Source organism: Aythya marila, assembly GCF_965140915.1.
Source record: "Aythya marila genome assembly, chromosome: 7".
NCBI classification, from domain to species: Eukaryota; Metazoa; Chordata; class Aves; order Anseriformes; family Anatidae; genus Aythya; species Aythya marila.
This window is the reverse complement of record NC_139048.1, coordinates 20317978-20342924: the sequence shown is the minus strand read 5'-3', so window position 1 is coordinate 20342924 and position 24947 is coordinate 20317978. Positions and strand designations below refer to the sequence as shown.

Below are 24947 nucleotides of genomic sequence, written 5' to 3'. Positions count from 1 at the left end.
GCAAGGTGTCAAAAAACAATTCCCCACTGCACTAACAGTAAGAGAATAACCAAGGACAGTGTTGCATGGCTTTTCGGCAGGGAGAGAAAACGCTGCTGGCAGCCACTGAGAAGACCCAACTGTTCTGCATGCTTTACATTAGCCCTTGGAAAAAGATAGCTATGAGGAAGTGGGCAGCACGAGCCATGCCAGTGGTGGGGGCTACAAGCCTGGCCTTGAATAGGGAAAGCCCAAGAAAGGGATGTTTACATAAACAGGAATTTTTCAGACCGTCTGGGTGTGATGAACTTCCCGCTAAGCAAGCCCAGAAACATTTGCTGTTATCTATGAGAATTGCTGAGGGACAGCGAGGCATAAAAAGGCTGGAAAATGCAAGCTTTGTACCCTTTCAGAAGGGACTGGGGCCAAAAGCCAGGACCTGCTGACAGCTAAATCCCCTCACCCACCAAAAACCGCTGGAACAGATAATCTCACTGCTTGTAAGCAGTGGAGATGAGGAGCCATGGGGACTTGCCAAGGACAGAACCTGGTCAAAGCAATCTGATTTGCTCCTGTGACAGGTAAGGGCATGGTGAAGAAGAGCCCTGGCTGCCATTTCGGTGGATTCTTAAGGCTTCTGACCCGTGTCATGCTCTAGGCTCTTAAGCAACCTTTAAAGCATGATGTGGATGGGATGTTGGGTAGGGACAAAACCCATTGGATGATTATACCCAGAGAGTTATCCAGGGTTCACTGATGAAAAGGAAGAGTTACACTGAGTGAAGTTCAGGGACATCTGTTCCGGGTCTGGTTTTATTCAACATTTTCATTAATGATCTGGATGATGGAAGAGAATGTGTGCTTGCTATATCTGCAGATTGGGAAGTATCCAGTGACAAAGCTTCTTGCCTAGCTGGCCTTTGGAATAAGCAGAAGCCTGCTAAACCCCACCTAACTGGGCTGCAGCATCAGAGAGACACAGCTAGGGAGGTCCTGGGGTTCTGGGGGCAGAGAGAAGTCCTGGAGAAGGTCTGCAGGGCACTTGATGTGTTTGTGCTGGACCAGTGAGCATCACATCTACATCCTGGGACCCTGGGGAAAGAGCTGAGTGCAGGAGGCTGTGCTGGCTCAGCTGCATCGGGAGGGCAGGTGGCATTTGGAAAGCACAGGGCCTCTCCCAGAGCTCTCTGCTGCCAATTTTCTCACTCCAATATTTATTTTTGGCCATCTCTGGTGTCTGCAGATTTTAAGTTTTTTTTTCCCCAGGTTGTGTCAGTCATTTGGTGCCATTGTACAAAGAGCTCTCAGCTCAGAGCTGGCGTGTGGTTGCCACCCGGTCTGGATGCTTCACGGTGCAGTACCTCTGACTGCAGAGACAGACCCCACACTCTTCCCAGTACAGGACTGGGGAGGAGAAGCCTGCTCCCAGTAGCCCGCCTGCAGAGCCACTGGCCATGCACTTGCACGCAGCAGTGGCCTGGTACAAGTACTGACTGAGTCTGTCCTGCTCAGAAATCAGACTGGTCTGGCCTAAAGCTAATCAGAATGACTGCATGGTAAATCTCAAGCTGAAAAATCAGTAACTAAATTGGGTTTGGGCTTTCCCCCAAAGGCTCTTCTCCAAAAGGAGATCAGGAGAGCCATGTGCTGGGGTTGGTTTCTTGCTGCATGCATTTGGGCTGTCTGGTATGGGCTGAATTCTGCAATGCCCAGCAGCCGCTGGCCCCATCCGATCAGCGTGTCCCCTCTGCTCCCTGCTCCACCTGTCCGGGGCTCCCCATCCCACCCCATCCCACCCCACCGCCGTCCTCTCTGTGGGACAAGAGCTGGGTCACCACAGGTTCCTCTCAACACGTTGCTGCTGAAGGCAACACACAGCTACCAGAGCAGCCTGAAAGGAAGAAGGAGCTTGTGTTGCTCTCTGCTCCAGTTGGGCTTTCTCTCTGCAAACATCACCCAAGGGAAGGGGAAGCTGGGCCTCCCTTTGATTTTTTCTCCAGGCAAAGCTGTGATTTTATGAGAGATGTTTCTTCTGGCTTTGCCGTGTTCCCACCTGCACTCAAGGTCAGCGTGGGGTGGAGGGCAGGGTGCGTGGAGCTGCTGGGGGAGCAGCAGCTGCCTGAAGGGCTCAGTGCCTTGGTGCAGGAGCAGGAGAGGGCTGTGGCACCAGCTGGCTCAGGGGATCAGGCAGAGGATGGGACCCAGCTGTGGGAGAGCCAGAGGGGGAGAGAAAATGAGAATGGCCAGGGCCTTGCTCCTTCCCCTGGGGAGGGGAGCTGGGGCAGATGGGGAGTCAGTGGGAGGGCATCGAGGTGAGGCCTTGGTGGGGAGGCCCCGGAGCAGAGGCCACCATCACTGAAGCTGCCACAGCAGCGCTGGTACCCAGCAACAAGGTAAGATCTGGGGCTTGTCTTGGATGTGTGTTTCAGGTGTTTGTGCATTGCAGACGGAGCAGTAGCTGTTCCAGCGCAGGGGTATGTGGCTCCCTCATTTTGGTCAGAGCAAAGCATAGTTTTGCTACAGTGTGTTTGGTCTGATATCTGTGACTGTTCTCGGTGTCTGCTCACCAATACCTGCAGCAGCAGCTGTCTGTGGAACAGACTATGGCAAAGACTGAGTGATTTGCACACTTTGCATGTGGGGGACCTCTCCATGTCTCCTGGTGAGAATCCCCTCTCAGCAGTTTGCTTCCTCTGTGCATTCTAGCAGTGTTGCAGAAACCTGGTTTGCACCAGCTTTGTCTGTCCCCCTCACCCAAGCAGGATGATTTGTCTTGGTAATATGTTTTACTTTTTTCTCTAAGAGAAAAGTAAAATAACAGGGTTGTGCTTGCCCCGAGGTACGTGCCCCATGGAGGAAAAGGAGCCTGCACCGAGTGGGGCTGTCCTGCACTCCATGGTCTGCGTAGCTTCCTTGTACCCTTAGAGAAACCCACTGTGTCCCTCTGCATAGGTTGAAGCAGCAGGTCCTGCTGTGGTGTGTACATCCCAGGAGATCCAGCTCTGTTTTACAGCATTCCCAATGTAAATAGCATGGGGACAGGCCAGCTGGCCGGGTTCTTGCAGCCGGCCTCTCCTGGAGGTGCTGTTTGGAGCCAGGAGGGCTGCAAGGAGCCCAGAGATGCTGGCCCCATACAGTGAGTTGGGGAAACCTCAGCAAGGAGAGGTTTCCTCCTGGGCCACCCTGCCTGAGGATGCTCGCTCTCACCCAGGCTACTCGTGCTCCACTTCTGAATCTTTAGGTGCAAGGTCGTGCTCTCAATAACCAGACAGGCGGAAGCCTTAGAGGGATTGTGCCAACTTTTATTTTACTTCCTTTTTTGAAATGGGATTTGAGGAAGGGAAGGAGATGTGCAAGGGGGAGTTGATTGTTGCAAAAGGGATGCTTTGGATGTACACTGGCAAAGGTATTCCTGTCTGACTGGAAATGACTGAAGCAGTATAGCATGACAGGCAGAACGCCGCCTCAGTGGACATGATTGCTTTATGGGGGTTTTTGGTTTAAGGTCTACTTCACGGGTTATTTCATGTACAAAACAAAAAGGTGTATTTTATTACATATGTTTATATATGTATTTGTATATATACATCATATATATATATACATACACATATTTTATATCCTTCCAACTCCCAGTTCCTAAAGGCTTCAAGTCTGAAGGGCCATGCCTATAAATGCACTACAGAGAGATGCCAATCAACTGCAACTATGCTTTCTGACCATCTGCCAGATAAATAGGCGGGCGAGACGTCTTCCACCAAAATCTTGCAGGCGTGCAGGGAGAAGGGCTCGGCCGAGCACTGAAGAGCAGCCCCACATTGCCCCGTCCCTGTTTCCCATTACTGGCTGTCCCGGGAAAGGGAGGGTTTGGGGTCAGACTGAAACATGCTGAGCTTGGCTGTCTGTGGGCCAGGCGCCCTGCCCGCCAGGGCTCCTGCTTCCCCGTGGGGCTTCCAGTAGACTGTTTTGGTTTCCTTACCAAGAGGGAGGGTAAGGGGGTTGGTGGGCAGGGAGGGAAGGGGTTTGGGAGGGCAAAGACAGTCAAAATTCACCATACGATAGTTAGACAAATCTTCATAGAGGTCCGTCTGCCCGCTCGCTGCGCACTCTCTCTCTCGCGCTCTCTTGCTCTCTCTCGCTTTCACTCTCACTCTGCAGGACGTACGCTGTTGTAGGGCTAAAGGTCTCCTTGTTTCAGGCTAAGGTCAAGTCCCCGGGTGGTGGCGGGCAGCCCTTCATACAGGCCTGTCCACGGCGTATTGGCAAGGGCTCAGGTTGGAAGCAGCCGTCTGCACAGCCGGGTAGGTGAAGTTGGCGTGCTGCTTGGCCTTCAGCCTCAGGCTGGCCAGGCTGGAGTTGCACGTGTCCCTGTACATGTAGGGGCTGGCTGTGGAGGCATACGGACAGGCACTGGATGAGACAGCGGAGTTGAGGCTCGGGCTGTTCAGGTTGTTGATGTTTCCCAGGTTGTTGAGGCTGGAGGCCGGGACCCCAGTCACCGCGGAAGGGACCATGGAAGAAGGCATGGTCATGGAGGCGATGGAGCTGGGCGGGGAGAACATGGGCTGGGAGGAGAGGGGACTGACGTTCATGGAGTTGAAGAACGGGAAGCTCTTGGCCGAGAGCGGGCTGGTGGCGAGCCCCTTGGTGGCCCAGTTGTTGTAGGAGTAGCTGGAATACATGTCATCGTAAGGCTGCATCAGTCCGTTGAACTGGGCTCCGAAGCTGTTCTTGCAGAGCTCGGCCTGCTGGTTCCTCTCCCGTTTCCTCCACTTGGCTCGGCGGTTTTTGAACCAGACCTGCAAGAGGGGGAGGAGGGAGGGATAGAGTCACTGCGGGCTGTCCCCTGCAGGGGACCTTGCCCCAGCCTCTGTGCCCAGTGAGACAGGAATGGGAGAAGGGCTGGGGCCGTTCCCAGAGAGCTGGGAGGCTGAGCATCAGGAAGGGGTCGCAGCGAGGTGTCTGGGCTGCAGGGCCATCTCCTGGGGGGAGAATCACCACCTGGGTCAAAACCCAAGCACAGCCACTTATAATACACCGAATAATCTTAGCGTATTTGGGGCCACCTAATTAATGGTGGTGCCCATGACTTACTGCAGGCACCCAGTCCTACATCACTGTGGGGATGTTGATGCCAGAGAGTGGTGCTGATTCTACACAGGTGGCACATCCATGAACCACCGCTGGAAGACTTTCTGGCCTCTGCTGTGGCTTTGACTCACAGGCCCTGGACACTGCAGCTGCATGGGGGTTGTTTGGCATAAACTAGTGTAGGAGATCAAGGAGTGACTAAGGATATGGCCCGTACTTGATTCTTGTTGGCTCTAAAGGGCAGGTGTGCATCTGTGTCCTGGCATGGGCTAGCAGAGGCAGCCCCTGCTGCCCACCTTCTGTGTGTGCTGCTTTGCCCACTGCACTAAACTAACAAATGCCCTTTGCATGGGGAAAAGGGAGGAAAACAGCTTTGGTATTACCAAGTGTGCACAGCTCAGAGGCAGGGGGTGGGGTTGTGTGACTTGGGAGCAAAGCAGTTGGGGGATGCAGCTGGAGAGCTGCTCAGCTGAGGAAATAACCTTTCTTGCTTTGACTTCACCTCAGCCTCAGCCGGGTGGGCGCTAGAAGTCTGTCTCATAACAGGAAAATCTGTTAGCATTGGAGGGACTCAAACAATATAACTTCCTGGAGCGTGGAAGCTGCTGGAAGGCTATTCATGGTGCTGCTAACTCATATTTCTAGTAGCAGAGAGAAGCCCTCGTTCCAGCTGGAGCCCTGCCACGCCGTGCCTGTGACTGCACAGTGGTTTGGGAACTCCAAAGGGAGCCCTCCAGTGAGGCTGGGGACAATGGTACCACAAGGAAGGGGTTTGCTGGGTTGGGGAGCTGGCTGGTGGGGCAGGGCTTGGGCTCTGGACCTCCCTGTGGTACTGTAAGCTTGTGCTGGGTGAGGAAGGCATGGCCAGCACAGGCTGTGTGTTTCTGTGCATCTGGATGTGCCAGATCTCAGCTGGAGACCATTGTGAGGTGCTTTCTAGAGGGGGAAGTGTTCCAGCATTCCTCATTCCTTCCTGGGTTTGGGGACAGCTTGTGCATGGGAGGGTGAGAGGGCTGCAGTCCTACCCGCACTCGTGCCTCCGTCAGGTTGGTCCAGACTGCGATCTCCTCCCTGGTGCTCATGTCTGGGTAGCGGTTCCTCTGGAAAGTGGCCTCCAGCTCCTGCAGCTGCTGGCTGGTGAAGTGAGTCCTCTGCCTCCGCTGCTTCTTCTTCAGCGAGCCGTCCTCAGGGTTGGAGTCGTCCGTCTGGTTTTGTTGGGACTTCTCAGTGTCTGTGAGGGAAACAGAATGGAGAGGTCCTCAGAGTGAGTTTGGGGGCTTGGATGTGTCGGGGAGCCTCTCCTTGGGGCTGCGTGCCCCTCTGCTGTGGTCACCAGCAGCTCCAGCAGCACCCACCAGAGGAGCAATCCCACCTCCTTCCCTCGCCCTGCTGACCGAGTGTCTGCCTTGCACCACACCCGCAGTGCCCTTCATAAAAACAAAAAGGAAATTGTCATTTATGGCACAGCAAAAGATCAAATAGTGGTTTTGCAGAGATTTGAGTGGGGAAAGGCAGATTGCTAGTGATGGCAAGTTGAGGATCTTAAATTAACTAAGCCAAAGAAACACAAACTTTTATCCTTCCATTACTTTTTTACTTAGGTGCGCATATTTTTATTTTAAAAAGTAGGAAAAGGTCTCTCTTAGACCTTACTGTGAATTATTTGAGCATCTCCCTGTCCTTCCACCCTGTCCTTCTCATTCAGAGCTCCCTCTCTGAGAGGTTGTGTCTTTCATTTCATCACCCCTTTGGTGAACACCCTGAAACTCTTTGCTGGCTGCACCAATATCTAACCACACAGCGCTGCTCAGCCTCCTGCCAGTTGCTAAACCCAGACCGTAGTGTGCCTCCTCTGAGCTTGGGCTGGAGGTGGGCAGTTTGGCCAAACCAGGCACCTCCCTCTGCCACAGCCCTCACCCTGCGAGTAAAAACTTCCTCTTTGGTAGAGGACATTGCAGCTGAGTCACTCGGTGAGTGGAGGACAGTGAGAGGGGAGGGAACTGCAGATTTTTCTTTTTTCCTTAAGAAAAAAGAAAGGGGGAATTCCCTGCCAAGAAACAAGACAAGTCACCGTGGAGTGAAATTATTCCAGATAAAATGAATCACTGCTGATGTTCCCCACCACCTTCTGCTGATCGAGGAGCTTCTGATAGACTTCCAACTGAAAATCAGGATTTCAGCAGGAAGGGGAGGTGTTCTTTTCCAGTGTGAAATATTCCACAAAACCAAATAGAAATGGTTGCAAACAATGGCCAAACCATTGCATTCAGGAGAGGAATCTTTTTTAAAAAAGCCTGGTATTGTTCCACTGAGTTTCAGATGAAAAGGGTTTTTTGTTTGGTTGTGGTTTTTTAAGTGGAAGCTAGCTTAAAAGGCTTCAAAGTCCAGAAAAAATCCTAAAATGGAAGCTGTCCTGGACAGCCCATTAAGTTGCAGGGAAGCAGAGGACCCTGGAATACAGCTGGGTGAGGAGAAACGGTACTTCAAGGCCAATGGATGTGCCCTTCAAAAAGTAAGTCTCATAAAAGCCAATTGGAAGAGAGAGGCCCTAAGAAGAGAGACTGAAAAGCACCCAAACACATGGCAGGGAAACCTCTCCATGCCATTCCCAGGAAAATCCTGTTTTCTCCAGCACCTGCTTTTTCCCAAGGGGAGCAATGCTGGGGTCCCGGGAAGCATTTTCAGGAGAGGTGATCACCCTTCACAGAGGACAGCCTGAGCACGAGCCAGAAGAGTGTTGTTTCTACGGATATATGATGTAAGGAGTGCAGCAGTTCCTGTATGCTCCCTACTATCCACCTCCTGTTCTATGGCATGTTTAATGTTGCTGTTGGATATAAAGAAGACCAAGTGCATTGTAATGCAAGTAAAACTTAAGGTAGAAATTTTGTTAACTATGGTCATGGCAAAAGAGCATCCAGACAGCATCTCCTCTGCTCCTGTGGTCTCAGCTAAGTGATTACAGAGACCTCACCTTTGTACTCTTTCCAAAAAGAAGGAGAGGTGAGGAAAAAGCTGTTCCAGTGTTAACAAGGCCAGGTGCCCACCCTAGGAGGGGTTGACTCATCAAGTAGTGGGCTTGTAGTCTGCAGGGTTGGCATGCACAGCCTCGGCAGTGAGGGCTGGAAACCATCACAGGCTGCTGGCTTGGGTTGAAAGGAATGTTAGTACAAACTTCTTAGCCGACCTTTGAAACCTTCAATATTAATAACTTTACCATCTCTTTACCTGCCAACAGATGGCAGAGAAACTAATGCAAAGAGAGCGAGTTGGCTGTGTAGAGCAGCCCTGAGACTGCTGGAGAAGCTTCTGCCATGTGTTGGCTCCCACCAGCAGGGCACAAGCTGGTCGTGCTGGGCAGGAAGGCACCATCTCCTGCTCCCAGAGCCAGCACAAGGCAGTGTTTCCAGCTGGGCTGGACCAGCAAAAGAATTTTCAGAGTGCATTCTTGTAACAGAAGAAGCCATAAGACCTGGAAACAGGACCTGTAGGAGCTGGCTGTGGTCTCCCGGTGCTCTCCTTGCTGCCACGAGCATCCTCGTGCAGAGATCCCACCTTCAACAGAACTGTTGGAAGCATGCTCTTGATTATTTATTTGTTTTCTCAGTAGCAGTTATTGCCAAGGGGATAAGTCTGATTTCTCTAGCTGAGTGCTCTGAGACAGTGTTGGAAGAGGGAGATTCCTGCATCACCCATCTCTAAAACAGATTAAAAAGGGAGTGATGGCACCACATCTGAGCTAGTTATTAGGAATGGCTCAGTACAGATGAAGGGACAACATTTGGTTTGTTTGCTCATCTGCTAAGTCTGGGTTAATTAAGAGCCTGATGCATACATGGGGTATGTTCCCACAGGAGCCCCTGACACGTGGATTTCAAAAGGGGCTGCTGCCAAAGAGGAGGCTGTGCCCAAACCGGGAGCTCTTGCTGACAGCTGCCCTTCTTCATGCAGGAAGAAATTACAGCAAAAGGGAATGGCAACAGAGCAAAACCCACTGGCCAACAGTTTGCATCTTGGTGGAAGAGCTAACCAAGCATCTTGCTTTGGTATTATCTCCTCCATGCCTTCTGGAGTAGGACTTCCCCTAAATCTTGTGAAGTTGAAGTGGATATGGGAATCCTGTCTCTGAGTCTGGAAAAATCTGCAGCTGTACCTTCCCCTTAGTGTCCTCTCTGTTTCCACACCTGCTGCCTCTGGCTCTTCCTGAACGTTGCTTACAGGGAACACCGTCTTCATTTCTGCTTCTTCTCCAGACAGGGAATGTGCTCTCTGTAAAGGCATTGTGGTGGGACCGGCAGCGTGGCAGTCTGGGGGGAGCCCAGGAAGAGCCCCATGGGCTGCGCTGAATCCACACCGAGGAGCTGGCTATAGAAAATATCCTCCTCTCCCTGCCTCTCCTCCTGCCTGATGAGAGCTAACAGAAGGGGGTGTTGCAAACGCTCAACACCATCAGAGGATGCTGAGGATCTCAGAAAGCCCGGACAGAGCAGGCTTCTGCTCTGTTCCTTACCATCTCTTGCTCTGCAGATGGAACAAAGGAAAAGTGGGGCTGTATTTTTTGTGGGGAAGGCAGGAATCTCCAGAAGTGATGTACCACGGTGCTGCGCCCTGCCCTGCCCTGCCTGTGCTGGGGACATATGCCTGGTACAGCTGCCATCAGCCTCCCTGGTGTGAGCGCAGGAGCTGGCAGCCCCCGTGTGCAGGTAACGCTGGCACGCGGCTGCCTCCCAGGGTGACTTTATTTCTAGACTATGTAAGACAGCGGGGAGTGACGTCGCCAGGCACCAAGCATTTATTGTCGCCCTAAAATAGGCTGTGGGATGCATCCCATGCACGTTCGCCCACTCAATGAAACTCCTGCAGTCATGGCTGGAATTAGCTGCTCACGCCTAATGGAAAAAAAGAGAAGTCCGCTCCTAAATTGGCAGTTCTGTGCAGGGGCCGGGGGGCTCCGTCAGGAAGGCCACTCGGATGGAGACGCACGCCATGCATCCCCAGCAGCTGACAAGGAGCCACTGAGCCTGGGGATGTGCCCAACTAAGGTACGCGCACAGCGAGGAATTCGGAGGGTGGATTCTCCGACCATAGCTACGATGCTGCCCCTGTGATGCTTGCTCCAGGGAATTTTAATCTGCATCATTATGCTGATTAGCTTCTGCATGCGGGTGAGCCCGGAGGCTTTACACGGGGAGCAGCAGGCTGGCCCCAGCCCTCGCCTCCCCTTGTGCGGGTGCTCTTCGGGGGAGCTTTGCATCATCTCTTCCTTTGACTGAACCCGGTGAGTTGAGCCCAAGGCCAACCTAACCCACAGCACGGAAAGCTTCAACCCAAGCACTTCAGCAGCACCCCCTGCACAGGCGATGCTCACCCCACGCCTCCCCCTGCTCGCTCTCTGCCCGCCAGGTCCCGCTCCCCCACCAGGGAGGGTCGCAGGGCCTCGCACTCACCGCTGTGGTCCTGCCCCTTGCAGCTGTGCTCGTGCTGGGGGGTGCCGGAGTCCGAGAGCGACAGGGCCGGGCTGCGAGCCTCCGCGTCCGCCAGCAGGTTGAAATCCATGGGGCAGGAATGGGCAGCAGAGGAGGAGGAATCTGAAAAAGCAGGCACGGGGCGGTTAGGGAGACGGGACCTGTGTTCCTGACCTCTCCCCACCCACTCGGGGAGGGACCTGCCAACCCTTGAGGGAGAGCAAAGGATCCCTGTGTGATCCTCGGACCCCCTCCGAGTTTCCTGGCTGGAAAATGGAGATGCCAGGCTTTCTGCTGAGCTCCCCTATAAATCAAAGATCATCTAGCGGCACTTCTATTTGCAGCCTTCAGAGAAAGAGCCTCCAATTTATAGGTGACATTCAGACTGAAATAGCAACGCCGGAGCATGCTGTGTAACGGAGATCTGAGGAAGTGGTTCTGGGCCAGCCAAGGGCTGTTAGCACCTTCCCCAGACATCCCGCCTCTCCCTAGCCTCCCGCCGCAGCTTCCCTGCACTCTCCTTCACTTCCCAGCAAGCTGGCCGGGCACAAGCAAAGCTCGGAGACCGTGAACATGGACAAACACACGTGCACGCCCAACAGAAAGCTGCCCCTGCGTGTGGCACTGGGAGGAAGGCACGTTGGCCTGCACGGAGGCTGCCACAAGCTGGGTCAGTGCAAATGGACTCCTGTTGGTTACAGAAGGACCTCTGCAGCCTGAATTAACACGGGCATCGCGTTACACGCCCTTGGGTGCTGGGGGGATGAGTAAGCCCGGCTAGAGCAGCAGCTCACTTCCAGCTTTGGGTCATCTTGACCAAAGGCTCCCCAGCACCTCTTCTACGGCTGTGGGCCACCTCCCTTGCAGAAAGCATCCCAGCTGGGGAGCTGCTCCTCACAGCGTAGCCAACACCAGGACTCCCTGACCTTCCTTTTCAGTCCCAGGGTCAATTATTCCAGTCCCAATCCTCTGGGTCTCCTTGCCCTCCACCTGTGACTACATTGCCTGGAAGGGTTTGGTTGAGAGCTGCTCTACCCAGGCCTGTGTTGGAGTCTCATGAAGAGGCAGGAGTGAAGTAGTAGGGGTTACCAGCCCAGCCACGTCACCTCGGCAAGGTGAGCAGGCCCCGTGTTAGCCCCTAAGTCCAAGTTTCAGCTCATAATGCTGCTGCACATAGTATGTGTACTATATACACAGCAGTTTCTAAGCCTCCTGTCACTCAGTGGCTGTAAACGTGTGCCAGGACCAGCGGCCTCCAGGTACAGGGCTGTGGGACCAGGTGTTTGGGATTTCCAAGCTACAGGTTGCGGTCAGTTGGGAAGGTTGGTGGAGGATTGCACGACCCCTCTAATCCACACGTATTGGGACCGGGCTGACTGGAGGCAGCATTCATCTGGTCTGTGCTAGCCTTTAAACATGTAAACAAGAGATTAATAACATAGCTTTTGCACCTCCTTTGGAGGTGGATGACAGTGACTAAGAATGTATTTTCAGAGCTGTCTAAAGCCTCCTGTCAATTTGAGCAGGGCTGCTGCTGGGGCCCTTGGCACAGGCAGCCCCTGTACCTGCAGAATGCCTGCAGGGCCGCAGTGAGAGAAGTCATTCCTAGCGCCGGTCCTGCTGGTTCCTGCAGCAAGCCGTGGTCACGAGAAGTTCTCCTCGCTCCCTGGTGCCCCTCCATCCCCAGCCCCTGCTGAACCTCAGTGCTGGCCCCAGCCCCGTTCTGAGAGCAGCATCCCTTGCTGCTTTCCCAGACCTTTGCCTCCTCCGGGCTTTTTGTCTCCTGTTGGACAGAAGCGGCTCCGTGTTTGCTGTGGGACTGGTTTCCCTTTCCCCCTCATGGCTGTCTGACCTTTGGTGTCTGCAGGCCGCGTGAGCTCCCGGCGGCAGTGGGGCATGGCCCTGTTGCTTTCTGCCGTGTGTATGCACACAACGCAGTGTGACGGGGGCTGTGTTTTCTTTAATACCTTTGCATGGAGTAAGGAGAGTCCATCTGCTGCTGATATTGCCATGGCTTTTAGCATGGCTCTTGGAATTATGCAGAAACGCGCAGTGAATTAATTCCCTGGATTAAGTCTTGATTAAGATGTGTGTCACTTTGCTGTCTCAGAATTTATTAAGAGCCCTTCTTGAGGCGGCGGCAGATGGAATTTCTGCCCAATGTTTGTAGATGATAATTTCCCCTCTTCTACAGCCATTTGCATATGATTGCATCTGTCAAGCACAATTTCCTCTCTTCGAGGGCTTGACTCTGCACTGGACCAGATTTAAGGAGGAATTCAGACTCCTGCCTCACTGTAGCTGCAGGACAGCATCCTCCTGTGCACGGTCCTGTTTGCCTCGAGACTCTTGCTTGTCTTGCTTCAGTTTCATCTGTGCAAACTGCAGTGGAGATATGGAAACCAGGAGGGGAGCAGTTTTACAGACCTTTATAGGTGTAAATGACAACATCAGGCTTGGAGGAAGCCAGCCCCAGTATTTAGGACTCCCGTCCCATCCCTCACTGCACCCGTGCAGTGGCTGTGTGCTTGATCTGAGCTGCTGTGCACTGTAGTGTGCTTGGCCTGCCCCAGGGATGTGCCAGGGACCTGGACTAAAACTGGTTGTAAAGCGTGGCCCATATTCAAGCTGAATCCAGGACTTCTGACTCATGAGCAAGTTTGCTTTTTGAACCAAAGATAACGCTATGAGGACTTCAGAGAGGAAATTTTGTGTGTGTGATTATGTACCTACTACAAGTGCCCTGTGCAGTGGCATCAAGCAAGGCCCTTTCAGCTTGTCGTGGGCAGAACAAACAAAAGCAAGAGGAGACCTGCTCTGCACAGCCATGGAGGGCTGCAGGATGGCCTGAGCTGGGGCTAATGTCCGAGCTCCGCACTGGTGTATTTAGCTGGGGACACCCCCTGCTGCCAAGACAAAGGGCTGTAGGTATTACTCTAGATTATACAGCCCTTTCAGATTTAATTAAAGGAGCTTTCCTCCACACTGGCTAGATCTCGCTGTAGGCAGAGACATTAAGAAAGTCGATGATAAACCTTTGTGGCATTCCTACCAAGTCGTTTGTTCTCAGGGAGTTACTGGAATTGGCACCTCAGAAGTGTCTTTAGATAGCATCAGATTTATTGTTGCCATCTGAGCCTTCATCTCATTTTCTCTTAATGTAAAAGGACCATTTCTTTAGGGGCAGCTTCTGTACTTGTAATGTGGAACCAGACTCGCTCAGTTTTCAGTTGTGTAAAATCACCCCTGGCCCCCAGCCTGCTCTGGCGCGTGTATCTCTTTCCATCTACATACTTCACTGCTCCCATGGTAAAAGGTTCCCAAATCTGTAACAAACAGGTCTTTTCTTCAGGCCGCCACCCGTGCGCATCCTCCCTGCTAGCAGGGAGCAACAACTGCTGCTGCCTGGGTGCTGCAAAAGGCAGCGGGCACGAGGTGCAGCGTCTCCAGCCAGCCAGGGGGGACACCTCGCTCACCCAAAAAAGAGCAAGCGAGGGTCCCCGTGACCTTCCTCCTCGATCTCGGTAACATGCTGCTCCATCGCCCGGGAGCAGAGATTCCTCCGCTTGTTTTTTTTGGAGGGGTGGGAAGGAAACATAAAGGCTGACTGCAAGCCAAGCAGGGCTAATTATAGCAGTGGCTTTGGTGCTGTGGGTGCTGCCCACGGCGAGCTACCCCGAGACTGACAAGCGCGCCTTGCTGAGCTCCCCGTGCTGCCACCGCGGAGTGGGCCACAAGTGTGTGCCCGCTGAGCTGAGGCTCCTGCAGGTTTGTCCGGGGGGAGAGGCCGTCCGTCTGGTCATTTGATGCTGTTTGCCTTCCCCAAAAGGGTATGCAGGGAGCTGGCAGTTGGGATCCCAAGGGCTGCCCGTATCCCCTTCTGCCCGGCGAGTTTATCTAACCATATTTTCTGGAAGAGGATCTGTCCGCATGTACTTTGGTCCTCCTGGGGGTTGTGCTCAGGTGGAGCTGCCCCTGCCTCTGCCCTACATCAGATAGGAATGGGTTGGGGCTGCCCTGTCCCATCTTGCAAGAGATTTTTGCTGTCCCAATCCATGTGTTTGTGCAGGACAGTGCCACGCAAGTGTCCACGGGCTGGAGTCTCCAGTGACACAGCGTGCATGGCACACAAATTGCACACCGAGCTAAGGGCTGACACACGTGCTGCCTGTGAGGGCTCCTTCCCTGCAGCGAGAGAGCAAGAAGGGTGGGATGTGAGACAATAATCTTCTCTTCCTCGAGACTACAGAAATACAGCCACAGGGAGACCAGGGTCATCCGCTGCTAAACCTCTCGGTGTAACTTTAAGTCTCTAATCTTAATGGAATTGCAGCAGGAACCAAGTGAGACCATTAATCACTGGAAGATAAACAGCAGAGCTAACCGGTTACCCAGAGCGCAGCCCCGCTGCGGGCAGGAGAGCTGCCTGCCTGCCTCCAAAACCCTGGGGCTGCCTGCAGCCCCTGGCTGGCCGAGCAGTGCTTCCAGGCGTGCGCTCACCAGAGGATCACGAACCGCCAGCGAGGGCTGAGTCACAGTTTATAATAAACTTTATTTCTTGATTTAGTCCTCGCGGTGCGGTGCTGACCCCTGAGCTCTGGCACGGGGTGTTTTTGTAGCAGTGTGTGCCACTTTAAAGCCTGGAACATTTTTTTCTGCTCTCCCATCGGTAGGAATTGCCAAAGCTCCCCAGGGTGCTTGGTATCTGATCGCTGTCGGAGCGAGCTGTTTCGAGCTGCAAGAGCATCGCAGGCAGCGTGGTGCCATGCTGCAGGGCTTCCCGCTTGGGCTGGCTGCAAGGGGCAGCCTCTCTGTTTCTGTCTGCTCTCTTCATCATCGGAGAAGCTCCTGATAATGTGGGCTAGGGTAGAGGATAGGGAGATAAGCAGTGTCGCTGACTTGGCTTGTAATGTAGGAAAAATCTCTTGGCTGCTCTGAGACTCCATTCCTCATCTCAGAAATGATGTTAATGAGCCTCTTTGAGCTGTGAGAGGCAATGAAGCAAAATTCCTTTAAGTGCTTCCAGATCCTCAGATAAGAGGTGGTAGGGAAATGCACAGCCTCACTGGACCCTGCCTGATGCATTCTCCAGGGGCTGGGGGCAGCCTACAAGGTGCGAGCGAGCCGCTGGCTTCCCGGGCAAGCCCCTGGACATGGAGGAGGGTGATGGCCAAAATGCCTGCTCTGGGCAGCGGAGGGTTAATAAAGTATTGGTATCATGCAAGATTATCACAGTAGAAAGGTCCAAAGGATTGACAGATCTGTACCTCTGTCTGCAGGGAAAAAAGTCTGCACCATGACCCTGCTGCAGAGAAGCGCCTCTGCATACCGTGACCCACACATTGTGGATTGCTCTCCTCAACACTTCCACCCAGAGGGATTCCTCTGCAGACCCCGACTGCGGCAGTCCCTGCCGAGCTCAGCTGCAGGGGGCAGAGAGATCTGCGGAGCCAGGGCAGCGCTCCTTCACTTGGCCTGTGCCAAAGAAAGCTTGGGCCCCCACCGGAGCCGCCGTTAGCCTACCTGGATAGCTTCTGAAATAATGACTGAAGCTTGGACATGAAGAGCTAATCATAATACAGAAGGGAAGCCCTGCCAGACTTTCTGCAAATTTGTGTTTTGTTTTGTTTTGTTTTGTTTTTTTTCCCCTAAACAAAATGTTGATGCTGCGTTCATCCTCGTAGGAATTGCAGCGTGGGTCTGGCTGTGTCCAGCTGCCTTCCCTGTGCGCCTCGCACGCTGCGCCTCGCCTGGGCGCGCAGCACCTTGGCTCCATCAGCCGGGGCTGCGATTTTCTTTCTGACAGACTATGCAGCTACATTAATAAAGCTGCACTTTGTTATGGCTTATTTTGTTTGTTAGGCATCTGGAACAAAATAAATCAGCAAAGGCTTAGTTTTGCCAGAACGAATCGCAGTTGCACAAAGTTGCTGGCAGTGTCAGGCTCTGTAGCACAGGAGTGCTGGGAGTGTGCTTTGTGGGCTCAGGGAAGTCCTCTAGAGAAACTAATCACTTTGGTCAGGGAGAAAAGAGACTGATTTGGGGGAGAAATTCTGCCTGAGAGCATCTCACGACTGAAATAAAAAGCAGAGAGAGGGGGCTCAGCTTTGCTGATCCCTGTGCGCCCTGGCAGGCTGCGCTCGCAGCACATCTGCCTGCATCTGTATGGCAGCAAGCAGCACAGCTGCGGCTGAGGGACTCCTGTTTCCCTTTGCACGCACAAAGCACTCGTGTTTGCACGGGCAGAAGCTGGGCAGAAGCGGAGATGGGAGCGAGACAGCGGTGGAGCAGCGTCGCTGGATCCGCTGCTTGCGCCAAGGGCAGCGGGCCTGGCATGGGCACGCTGGTACGCTGCGCTGCTTTTGTTTGGGTGGCTGTATGAGTTTGAGCGATTATTCCAGCAGTAAAAGGGAACTGGCCCAATGCCCGCGGCGGATGCGTTCACGGCAGAGCTTCGGCGTCCTTTTGGTATCTCTGTGGCTGCAAAGTTGGCCCATTTGAGGGAGGCTGGGGCTGAGAGGCGGCGCTGGAGCTATGCGGCTCCAGCTGCCGTCGGGAGCTTTGTATGCAGATGGAGGGCAGCAGATGACTCAGATGCTACCAGGGATGTAAATGATTCTCACAATTAGTAAACAAGCTCAAGAAAGCCCCTAATCAGGCGGGTGATGCATAGGGCTGAAGGTCGGGAAGGCTCCGCCGTGCAGCCGGCACGTCACACCCTTTATGCGTCTCCGACCTTGGCGCACTGCGAAGCCGCCCGCGTTCGCCGTCAGTCAGCGTTTCTGCAATAAATCCTCCGCAGAAGTTTGACTCGGTCATAAACATTTGCTCCGTGACAAAACTTGGCAAAAATGGTGGGTGGCTGGAAAGAATCTTTTTTTTGGGGGGAAGTGCCGCCGGGTTGCTGTTTTAAAAACCAGCGGGGCTGCAAAGGGGAGAGGAGTTTGGCTGGGGGTGCCACGGTGGCCGAGGGGCAGCGCTGCTGGGGACACCAACTGGAGCCCCGACACGGCCAGCCGGCTGCCAGGGCTGCGTCATCCCAACACGCAGAGCCGGCGGAGCCGATGTCTGGGCTGTAAGGTTTCTCTGATTATTATTTTTTTTCCTCCTAAGCAATTTATATTTCTTTTTTTTTTTTTAAGTGCTCTGGCAGGAACACCCTTGCAGGACGTGGGCTGCCATGAATAAAGCAAGCAATGAGCTCAGACCGCAGCATCCCGAGCAGGAGAGGAGAGGACGTGCGGCAGCTGCCAGCACCCCTCTGGGGAGGGGGGGGTCACTGGGACAGATGCTGGAGCTCCCCCCACACACACCCACCACCTTTATGGACCTTGCAACATGCCCCGAAGGTCAGCCTGTTTACCCAGACATTGTGCAGAGGGGGACGAGGGGGGATCGGCCCTCCCCACTGCAAACACGGCTGGATCCAGCCCTGCAGCCTTGTGCAAGCGGCCCACGCTTGCAGGATTGGGCCCAGGGTGCGGAGGGAACCTCTCGCCCCGCAGCAAGCCGTGCCGTGCCGTAAATCTGGGGGCACGGAGACGTGGGAAGCAGCGGAACCTGGCTTTGAATGTCAGGGTCCTGAAATGCACTGCGCTGCTTAAGGACTGTGTGCAAAGTCTGGGCTTTTTTAGCTTTAGTTTTGTTTTTTTTTTTTAATCCTTAGTTTTTTCCATCTGTTCCACGCTGCATCCCATACAGAGCCCTGGGAGGTAGGCATTTTGGGTGGGTAATGAAGAAAGCTGCAGATCCATAATTACTCATTCAGCCTGGCCCTCGGGCAATCCCATCAAAGTGGTTCAGAGAAAAAAGGGCCGGGGCAGAGGGAAGCCAGCACTCTGGAAGCAGCTCGGGTCGCAGCCCCTCGGCCCGACCACTGCGGGGACACGGAGAGGCGCCTCGGCAGCCCCAGCCCCAAAACCCCGCCGAGGACAGCCCGGCACCGGTCACAGCGTGCCAAACACCCCAGCAGCCCCTCTCCCCCGACCACGGACGAGCTCCTGTGCTGGCTTCTCCGCACCGATACTAAAATCGTGCTGAAAACCCCTTCTGAACAGGATGCACAAGTACGCACCGCTCAGCGCTTTGCATGTGAAATTTCTCCCTGGTTAAGTACAGCTCCGCACCCAGCCTGACTTCTATGGCTCAACATATATCTCTTACATCCAACATTTTTATTTATTTATTTTTTAAAATTATCACCACGGATCCAGCTCTCTAAACAATTTTCCTCTTTTTTTTTTTTTTTGGTGGAAAAAAATCCACAAATTTACTTTAAAAAATAACCGTGCAATAAATGCGCATCTCAAAAAAAAAAAAAAAAAAAAAGCTTGTAGAACTGGAAGTTTTGGATATTGTGGCACCAAAAATAAAACTGATGGAACAAAAAGGGAATTTCATGTGGTTTTCATTGTCAAGTCTAAGCTCAGAAACAAACAGGAAATAAAAATGGCTAAAACAAAAGAGATTTCTTTTAAAGTATGTTCAAATCTAAGTGGGGAGCTGGTTTATTTGGGAGGCATTCTCTGTTTATTTGTTTTTCAGAAAGACGAGTAAATAAAAACGTCCACACACAGACAGGTCAGCTTGATTTATGGTTAAGCCCTCGTGCTTCTCTCTGGTCAGTTATTATAAGCACTTCTTAAAAATTAGCCTTGCAGAAACAGCACCCTGAGAAGGGGCAGGGAGGGCGGCGAGGCTGGGGCCGCCGCTGCTGGAAGGGAGATGGGAGGCAGGACGGAGGGGGAGGAAGGCTGGAGTCACCGCGGACTCGCCGACGATGCCTTTCGGTTCATCCTCGTGCTCTTTGCATTTCTGCAGGCAGCTCTGCTGGGGCTGAGCCTCCCAGCCCACGCCGTCCCCCCGAAGCCCTGCTAGCAGCAAATAGAGGCATCTACTTAATGCATTTATTTAATAGAAGTGGTCTGCGGGACCAGCTCTCAGACTTTGGGATGGTTGAAGTTGTTTGCTGGGGAAATTGGGGTTCGCAGACAGGTGTCTCACTCATGGGAGCTCCGACTGTAATTTAGGGGTTGAATGGGACAAATGCAGTACCCCAAGTCTGCTTCAGCTGAGATCACAAGTAGCTACAGAACCATCAATGCATTCCTGAATGCTTTGAATGGTTGAAAAATCAGATGTGTGAAATTAATAGCAGCTTCTGCACTTTTAGCTATGCTTTCCCTACTCTTGTGCGCGGAGGAAAAGGGTGCAAATGTTTAATTTCTGGCAGAGCCGTGCTTTGGGAGACAGAGAGCATCGCGACAAGGGTGAGGGGACAGAGGCAGCATTTCTGGCTCTGTGCTGGGCTGCCGGGCAGGGCAGTTCTGCTTCCCCTCTGCGAGGTGGGTAATGTTCCCTCCTGCTAAATCATCCAGCAACCCGCCTGCGGGAAGGCTCCCGAGGAAAGATCAGAAGGTGCAGTTTGTCAAAAATGGGCACTCCGAGCTCAAACTTGTTCCCATCAAATCAGCAGGAAATTTCCTGCTCAGCATGTGGGGGACTGGCCTCTTCCCCAGCCTGCTGGGCAACACCCTGGAACTGGTGGGGACAGCAGAGGAGGGGGCTTCCCTCCCCAGCTCCGTATCTCTATTTAAAGCCTAATAATAATGGAAACGCTTCTCAGCCTCCATCCAGCTAGCAATCCTGGTTCCTTCCCCAGAAGGACTCGGGATTTGGTTGTTGCCCACACTGAAAACCAGCGGGGCTGTCTCCGATGACCCCGCAGCAGTACCAGCCCTGGGCCGGGCAGAGGAGGGCTGGGGGGGCCAAGCCAAGCCAAGCCCTGCCGCGGGAGTGCCCCGCTCTGCGCTCCGTCCCGCTGCGCCTCCAGCTGCAGCCTGCGGGCTGCCTTAAATGCCCCACGGAAGCCAAGAGCTAATAACCAGCTTCATTCAATTCCCAGTCACATTATTATCCAATCTGCCAGAGGCATTAATATTCAGAGGTGAGCCGGGCGGGAGGGCAGGGGCGCGGGGAGCGGCACACAAAGGGGAGGCGCGGTGCGGCGAGGCTGGCCTCGCAAATCCTTTCTCCGGCTGCCTGAAGCCCCCAGCCCTGCTTCAGCCCCGTGCTGACCAGAGATGTTTTTTCCCCCAGCCTGGAGGCTGACTGTGATGCTGGTCTGTGGAGGCAGAGGGCAAGCTGATGGTAGCCCAGCACCGTGCTCCCCGTGTCCCCAGCCAAAAGCCAGGTCCCAGGCCTGGCTCAGCTCGGTGTCCTCGGACCCCAGCATCCCGTGACAAGTGGGGACCTCCCCCCTGCAGCCAGGCCCTGAGCAAACAGCAAGGTCCCGTGCTCAAATGGCCAGATAACCACCGAGCCCGCGCAGAGATGCCGCAGCCTCCTGCTCCCGACCCTGCAGCCTCATCCCACTGCCTTCCCGAAGCGGGGTGTGTGGTGTGAGGCCACCAGCGATCCCCACGGGGGACTTCATTCCCAGCCCAGGACCTCCCCTGTCCCCAGAGCCAGGGCACATGTGCCAGGTCACGAGACAGAACTCATGTCCCCGGCTCATCTCATCTTCCTTTTGGAGCTGTCTCCTAGATCGGGTTTCTGGCTTTTTCTTTTTGGCAGTCTCCAAAGTCAGCCTCACCTCTCAATCTCGGGGTTTTGGGTAGCATCTGACGATAGAAAAGATGCAACTCTTTTTGCCGACTCCCCGCAGGGTACACAAACCACTACTTGGCAATTCAGTGGAAGTTTTTAGCTCTATTAATTGCCTGAATTAAGCCCTTTGAGAAATGCAACAGATATCACACTTTTAAACCAGTACAGGAGAGCTCGGTTACCGGGACGTAGGTGGGTTTCATGGGGAGAGCCCAGCCTGCAGGTCTTGTGCAATCCCCGTAACATGAGGAAGAACACTGCCCTTGCCCACAGCCCCCTCCGGCACGCCAGGGACAGCCATCTCCTGCGAGGGCTCCCGGTAGGGAGCACCGGGCATGCTGCGGCCATTTGCTAACGAAAACCAAACCCTGCCCCGTTTCTGCAAACATTTGTGGAGCCTGAGAGCAGCTCCCGTGCCCTGCTGGTCCCTCTGGAGCCAGCAGGCAGCTCTTTGTCCCTCACAGCAAGGCACGACCGACGCCTGAGCAAACACCCATCCCTCCGGCTCACCGACACGCCACGGGAGCGGGGGGCTCGGGGAGACCCCGGTGCCATCGCCAAAAACGCCGTCCTTTCTCCTTCCTTTGGAAGCTGGGACAGGAACAGGGGGCACGCTCCCGAGAGCCCCCTTCCTAAACTGCTGCGTTCAGCATCTCTCCAACTGGCGGAGGGCACGAAGCCACCCCAGCCGGGCACCCCGCAGGGCACAGAGCGGGACCCCCCGATCCGCCTGGGGAACACCGAGGTGGGCGCATCCCCAGGGCGCTGCGGCCGGGGGCTCGCTCCCGCGCCCCTACAGCCTCCCCCGCCGAGCCGAGCCGGCTGGGAGCGGTGCGCGGAGCCGGGGGGGGGGCTGCCCGTCCCAGCCCGTCCCGCTCAGCTGTCCGGGGGCTCCGGGCCGACAGGTGTGCCCCCCTCGGCGGCACCGGCCCGGGGCCCCGCCGCCCCCCCGAGCCGGCTCCAGCAGCTGCAGCGCAGCCCCCCCGGCTCTCCCCCCGCCGCCCGGAGGGCTCCGGGGCGCCGCTCCGCTGCCTGCCCGCGGCCGGAGCCCGACAGCCGGCTCTGCCCGGAGCCTCCCCCCGGGGGCCGGCCGGCTCTCTCGCTCCCGGTCGGGACCCCGGCGGCGACGGCCCCCGGCAGCCCGGGGCAGGTTCGCCCCGTCGGCGGGGGCCGGGCTCGCCCTCTCCCCGGAGCTGCAGGGAGGTCGGCCGCGCTGTAAACAGGCGGCAGCCCGTTACATAAATATCATTTATCCAGCTGTCCAGAAGCCGTCGGGCCGCCTTCCTTTTCCCAGGCGGTGTCTCCCCGCTCCCCCGGACCCTGCAGACAGCCGATCCGGCAGCCCGTTATTTACGGCGAGCCCCGGCTAATTTAAACAGCCCCTGCCCCGCTCGCCCGAGTGGAAAATGCCTAAGTTTAGCAACCGCCAGGCGCTCCGGGAGGGGCCCGCGGCGGCCCCGAGGGGGCGGCCGGGGCTGCGGCGCTCCGGCGGCGGGCGGCCCGGGGAGCAGCTCCGCCGCGCACGGCCCCCGGGGCCGCTGCTGGAGCTCGGGGCAGCTCCCGGTGCTCCCGCTGCCCCCCGGGGTGCCGGGACGGGGGGTGCCGAGCCCGCGGAGCCGGGCGGAGCGCCCCGAGCCGCCCCGCCGGGGATGCTCTGGCTCCGCCGCCGGTTTCGGCGGGGAGCGGGGGGAGGAAGCGGGGCCGGGAGGGGCACTTACGGCGGCTCCAGGCGCGGGCTCGGCTGCTGGGCGGCCTCAGTCCTGCGAGCGGGGCGAAGCTGCTGCCCCCCGCCCCGCCGCCCGGGCTGCTCCGCCGCCGTCGGCGAGTAAATCCCGGGGCTGGGCGGGCACTCGGCGCCTCGCTGCCGGCCCGCGGCTCACGGGGAGGGCGCCGGCCGACTGCCTGCCATTCACCCCGGCCATTCACTTTATGGCGGCCGGCCGGCGCCCCCCGCCAGCTGCACCGGGCGCCCCGCTCCCGCCCGCCCCATTCCAGCTGCGCGCCCGCCGCCGCCCGCCCCGTCCAGCGCCGCCCGCCCCGCCCCCGCCCCGCGCCCCGCCCCGCCGGCCCGGCGCGACCAATCGCGGCGCGCCTCATTTGCATCCCGCCGCGCCCCGGCTCGCCCATTGGCTGAGGCGCGCGGCGGGCCTCGCCCGGCCCGCGTTGGCCACGCCCCGTCCCGGCAGCGCGGGTGCTGCCGCCGCCGGCGCCGCGCCAGGGCTGGGGGAGCGGCGGCGCCGTCGGGGGCACGGGCACGGCACCGGCACCGGCACCGGCACCGGGCACTGCTCCGGGCCGTGCCCTGCCCGTGTCCTGCCCGCTCCGCTTCGCAGCTCGCCGGCCCCGTGCCTCCCGTCCGCCCCACCGCCGTGCACCGACGGCTCCGGCCCCGAGGTGTCCGCCCCGGGATCTCCGCCCCGCCGTCGGGGCTGAGGCTCGGGGCAGGCGGCTCCTCTCCCTGCCGGGATCCTGCAGGAGCAGGAGCGGGCTCGGCCCCGCCGTCGGGCCCCGGGCCGCCGCGGGCGGGTTTCCTCGGGGTCATTTCCCTGGCAGCGTGCCGCCGGTTTATGGTGCCAAAGGTCCCCGCGGGCTCTCCCCCCGACGTGTTTTGGAGATTAGGGGATGTTAACCCCGGTGATTTACGAGCCGTATGGATGTGATGTATGGAGGGCAAACGCGGGCGAAGCGGCACAGGACATAAGGAGGGGTTAAGCAGACACGGGCGTTACGAGTTACGGTTCAGAACCACACACAAACACGTTAATTCAGTAGAAGCGTGGAGAGTTTGAGAAGAGTGGGCAATGCTGACATGCTCGTGAGAAATTACCGTGTTTTTATACGGGTGGCACTCTGAGGTTCGTGTCTGCCCCGCTGCTTCTGGCCTGCCAGAAATGACAGCAAACAAGAGCACAGCTTTTCCCATCCCCGCCTTTAACCCATCCTGGCCCAGGCTCCTCTCCATCAGGAGAAGCGGGCGCAGCACGGCAGCATTAGCACTTTCCCAGGACAGTCCATCCCTATCTGCACGTGCCTCAGGGAAGCTGAAAACCCAGCTCTGGGACTGTAGCAATGGAGGGGTGGTGCTTTGAACTGCCTGCCTGCCTTCCCCTCCAGACCTTTCCCCGTGCGTAGCCTGCAGCAAATACAATTAGTGCTTATGCTTTAAAGTAGTAATGAAGCAAAGGTATTTTTAGCTATTTCCTTCAGGCAACTGGAAATAAGAAGCGGCACCACGTCACAAGCTTGCTCCCTGTGAAGTGCAGCACGAAGACTGCTGGATTAGAGGATCTGGGGAGCTGAAGTGGGAGGCTTTCACTAGGACAACCTCCTTGCAACCGCCCTGTTGCATGAATGGTCTCTTTGGGAGGGAGGGCTCTAGCATTTGCTGTTGAAATGTAGTAGCAGCCCTTGTGCTTGGTGCCAAGACTTAGCGGTAGTTCATCTTGTCTTGCCAGCTGGAGGATTCGCTGCTGCAGAAGAGACCACGAACTTCACCTGGGTTCGGGAGACAGATGTTACTACTTTGCATTAATTAGAAAATAGAAGGAGGAAAAAAAAAAAAAAAAAAGCAAAAGCAAACAAAACCCAGAGCAAACCTGACTCACATCTTGGCAGAGAGATGGGATGTGCAAAAGGAGGGAATTACTCAGCACGTTAAACATACTCTACTTTTTACCAGCTGGGAGGAGTTTGTTCTCCAATAAAATCCTGTCTCTGCCACAGCCAAATTCAGCCATTCTGCTGCTCCTGGAGGGTGATGGAGTTGTTGATTGTTGACTGTGGTTTCCACCTTTGTGTCTTAAC

General features: G+C 55.7%; 1 protein-coding gene across 1 annotated transcript; it reads right to left on the bottom strand.

The window, feature by feature from the left end:
- Nucleotides 1–3303: 3303 nt before the first annotated feature.
- Nucleotides 3304–23083, bottom strand: PITX3 (paired like homeodomain 3). Its single transcript, XM_082764244.1, has 4 exons — nucleotides 22862–23083; nucleotides 10518–10658; nucleotides 6096–6301; nucleotides 3304–4778 (listed from the first exon to the last, which is right to left on the bottom strand). Exons 2-4 carry the CDS (start codon nucleotides 10624–10626, stop codon nucleotides 4215–4217), a joined length of 879 nt encoding a protein of 292 aa, XP_082620370.1. The 5' UTR covers nucleotides 10627–10658; nucleotides 22862–23083; the 3' UTR covers nucleotides 3304–4214.
- Between the last annotated feature and the right edge of the window lie 1864 nt (nucleotides 23084–24947).

Bases quoted from the DNA above. Each gene is read 5' to 3' on its own strand.
- PITX3 (XM_082764244.1), bottom strand. From the start codon at position 10,626: ATGGATTTCAACCTGCTGGCGGACGCGGAGGCTCGCAGCCCGGCCCTG. The intron at 6,302-10,517 runs GTGAGTGCGAGG...TTTCCCTCACAG, and splicing joins CAAGGGGCAGGACCACAGCG to ACACTGAGAAGTCCCAACAA. The intron at 4,779-6,095 runs GTAGGACTGCAG...CCCCTCTTGCAG, and splicing joins TGACGGAGGCACGAGTGCGG to GTCTGGTTCAAAAACCGCCG.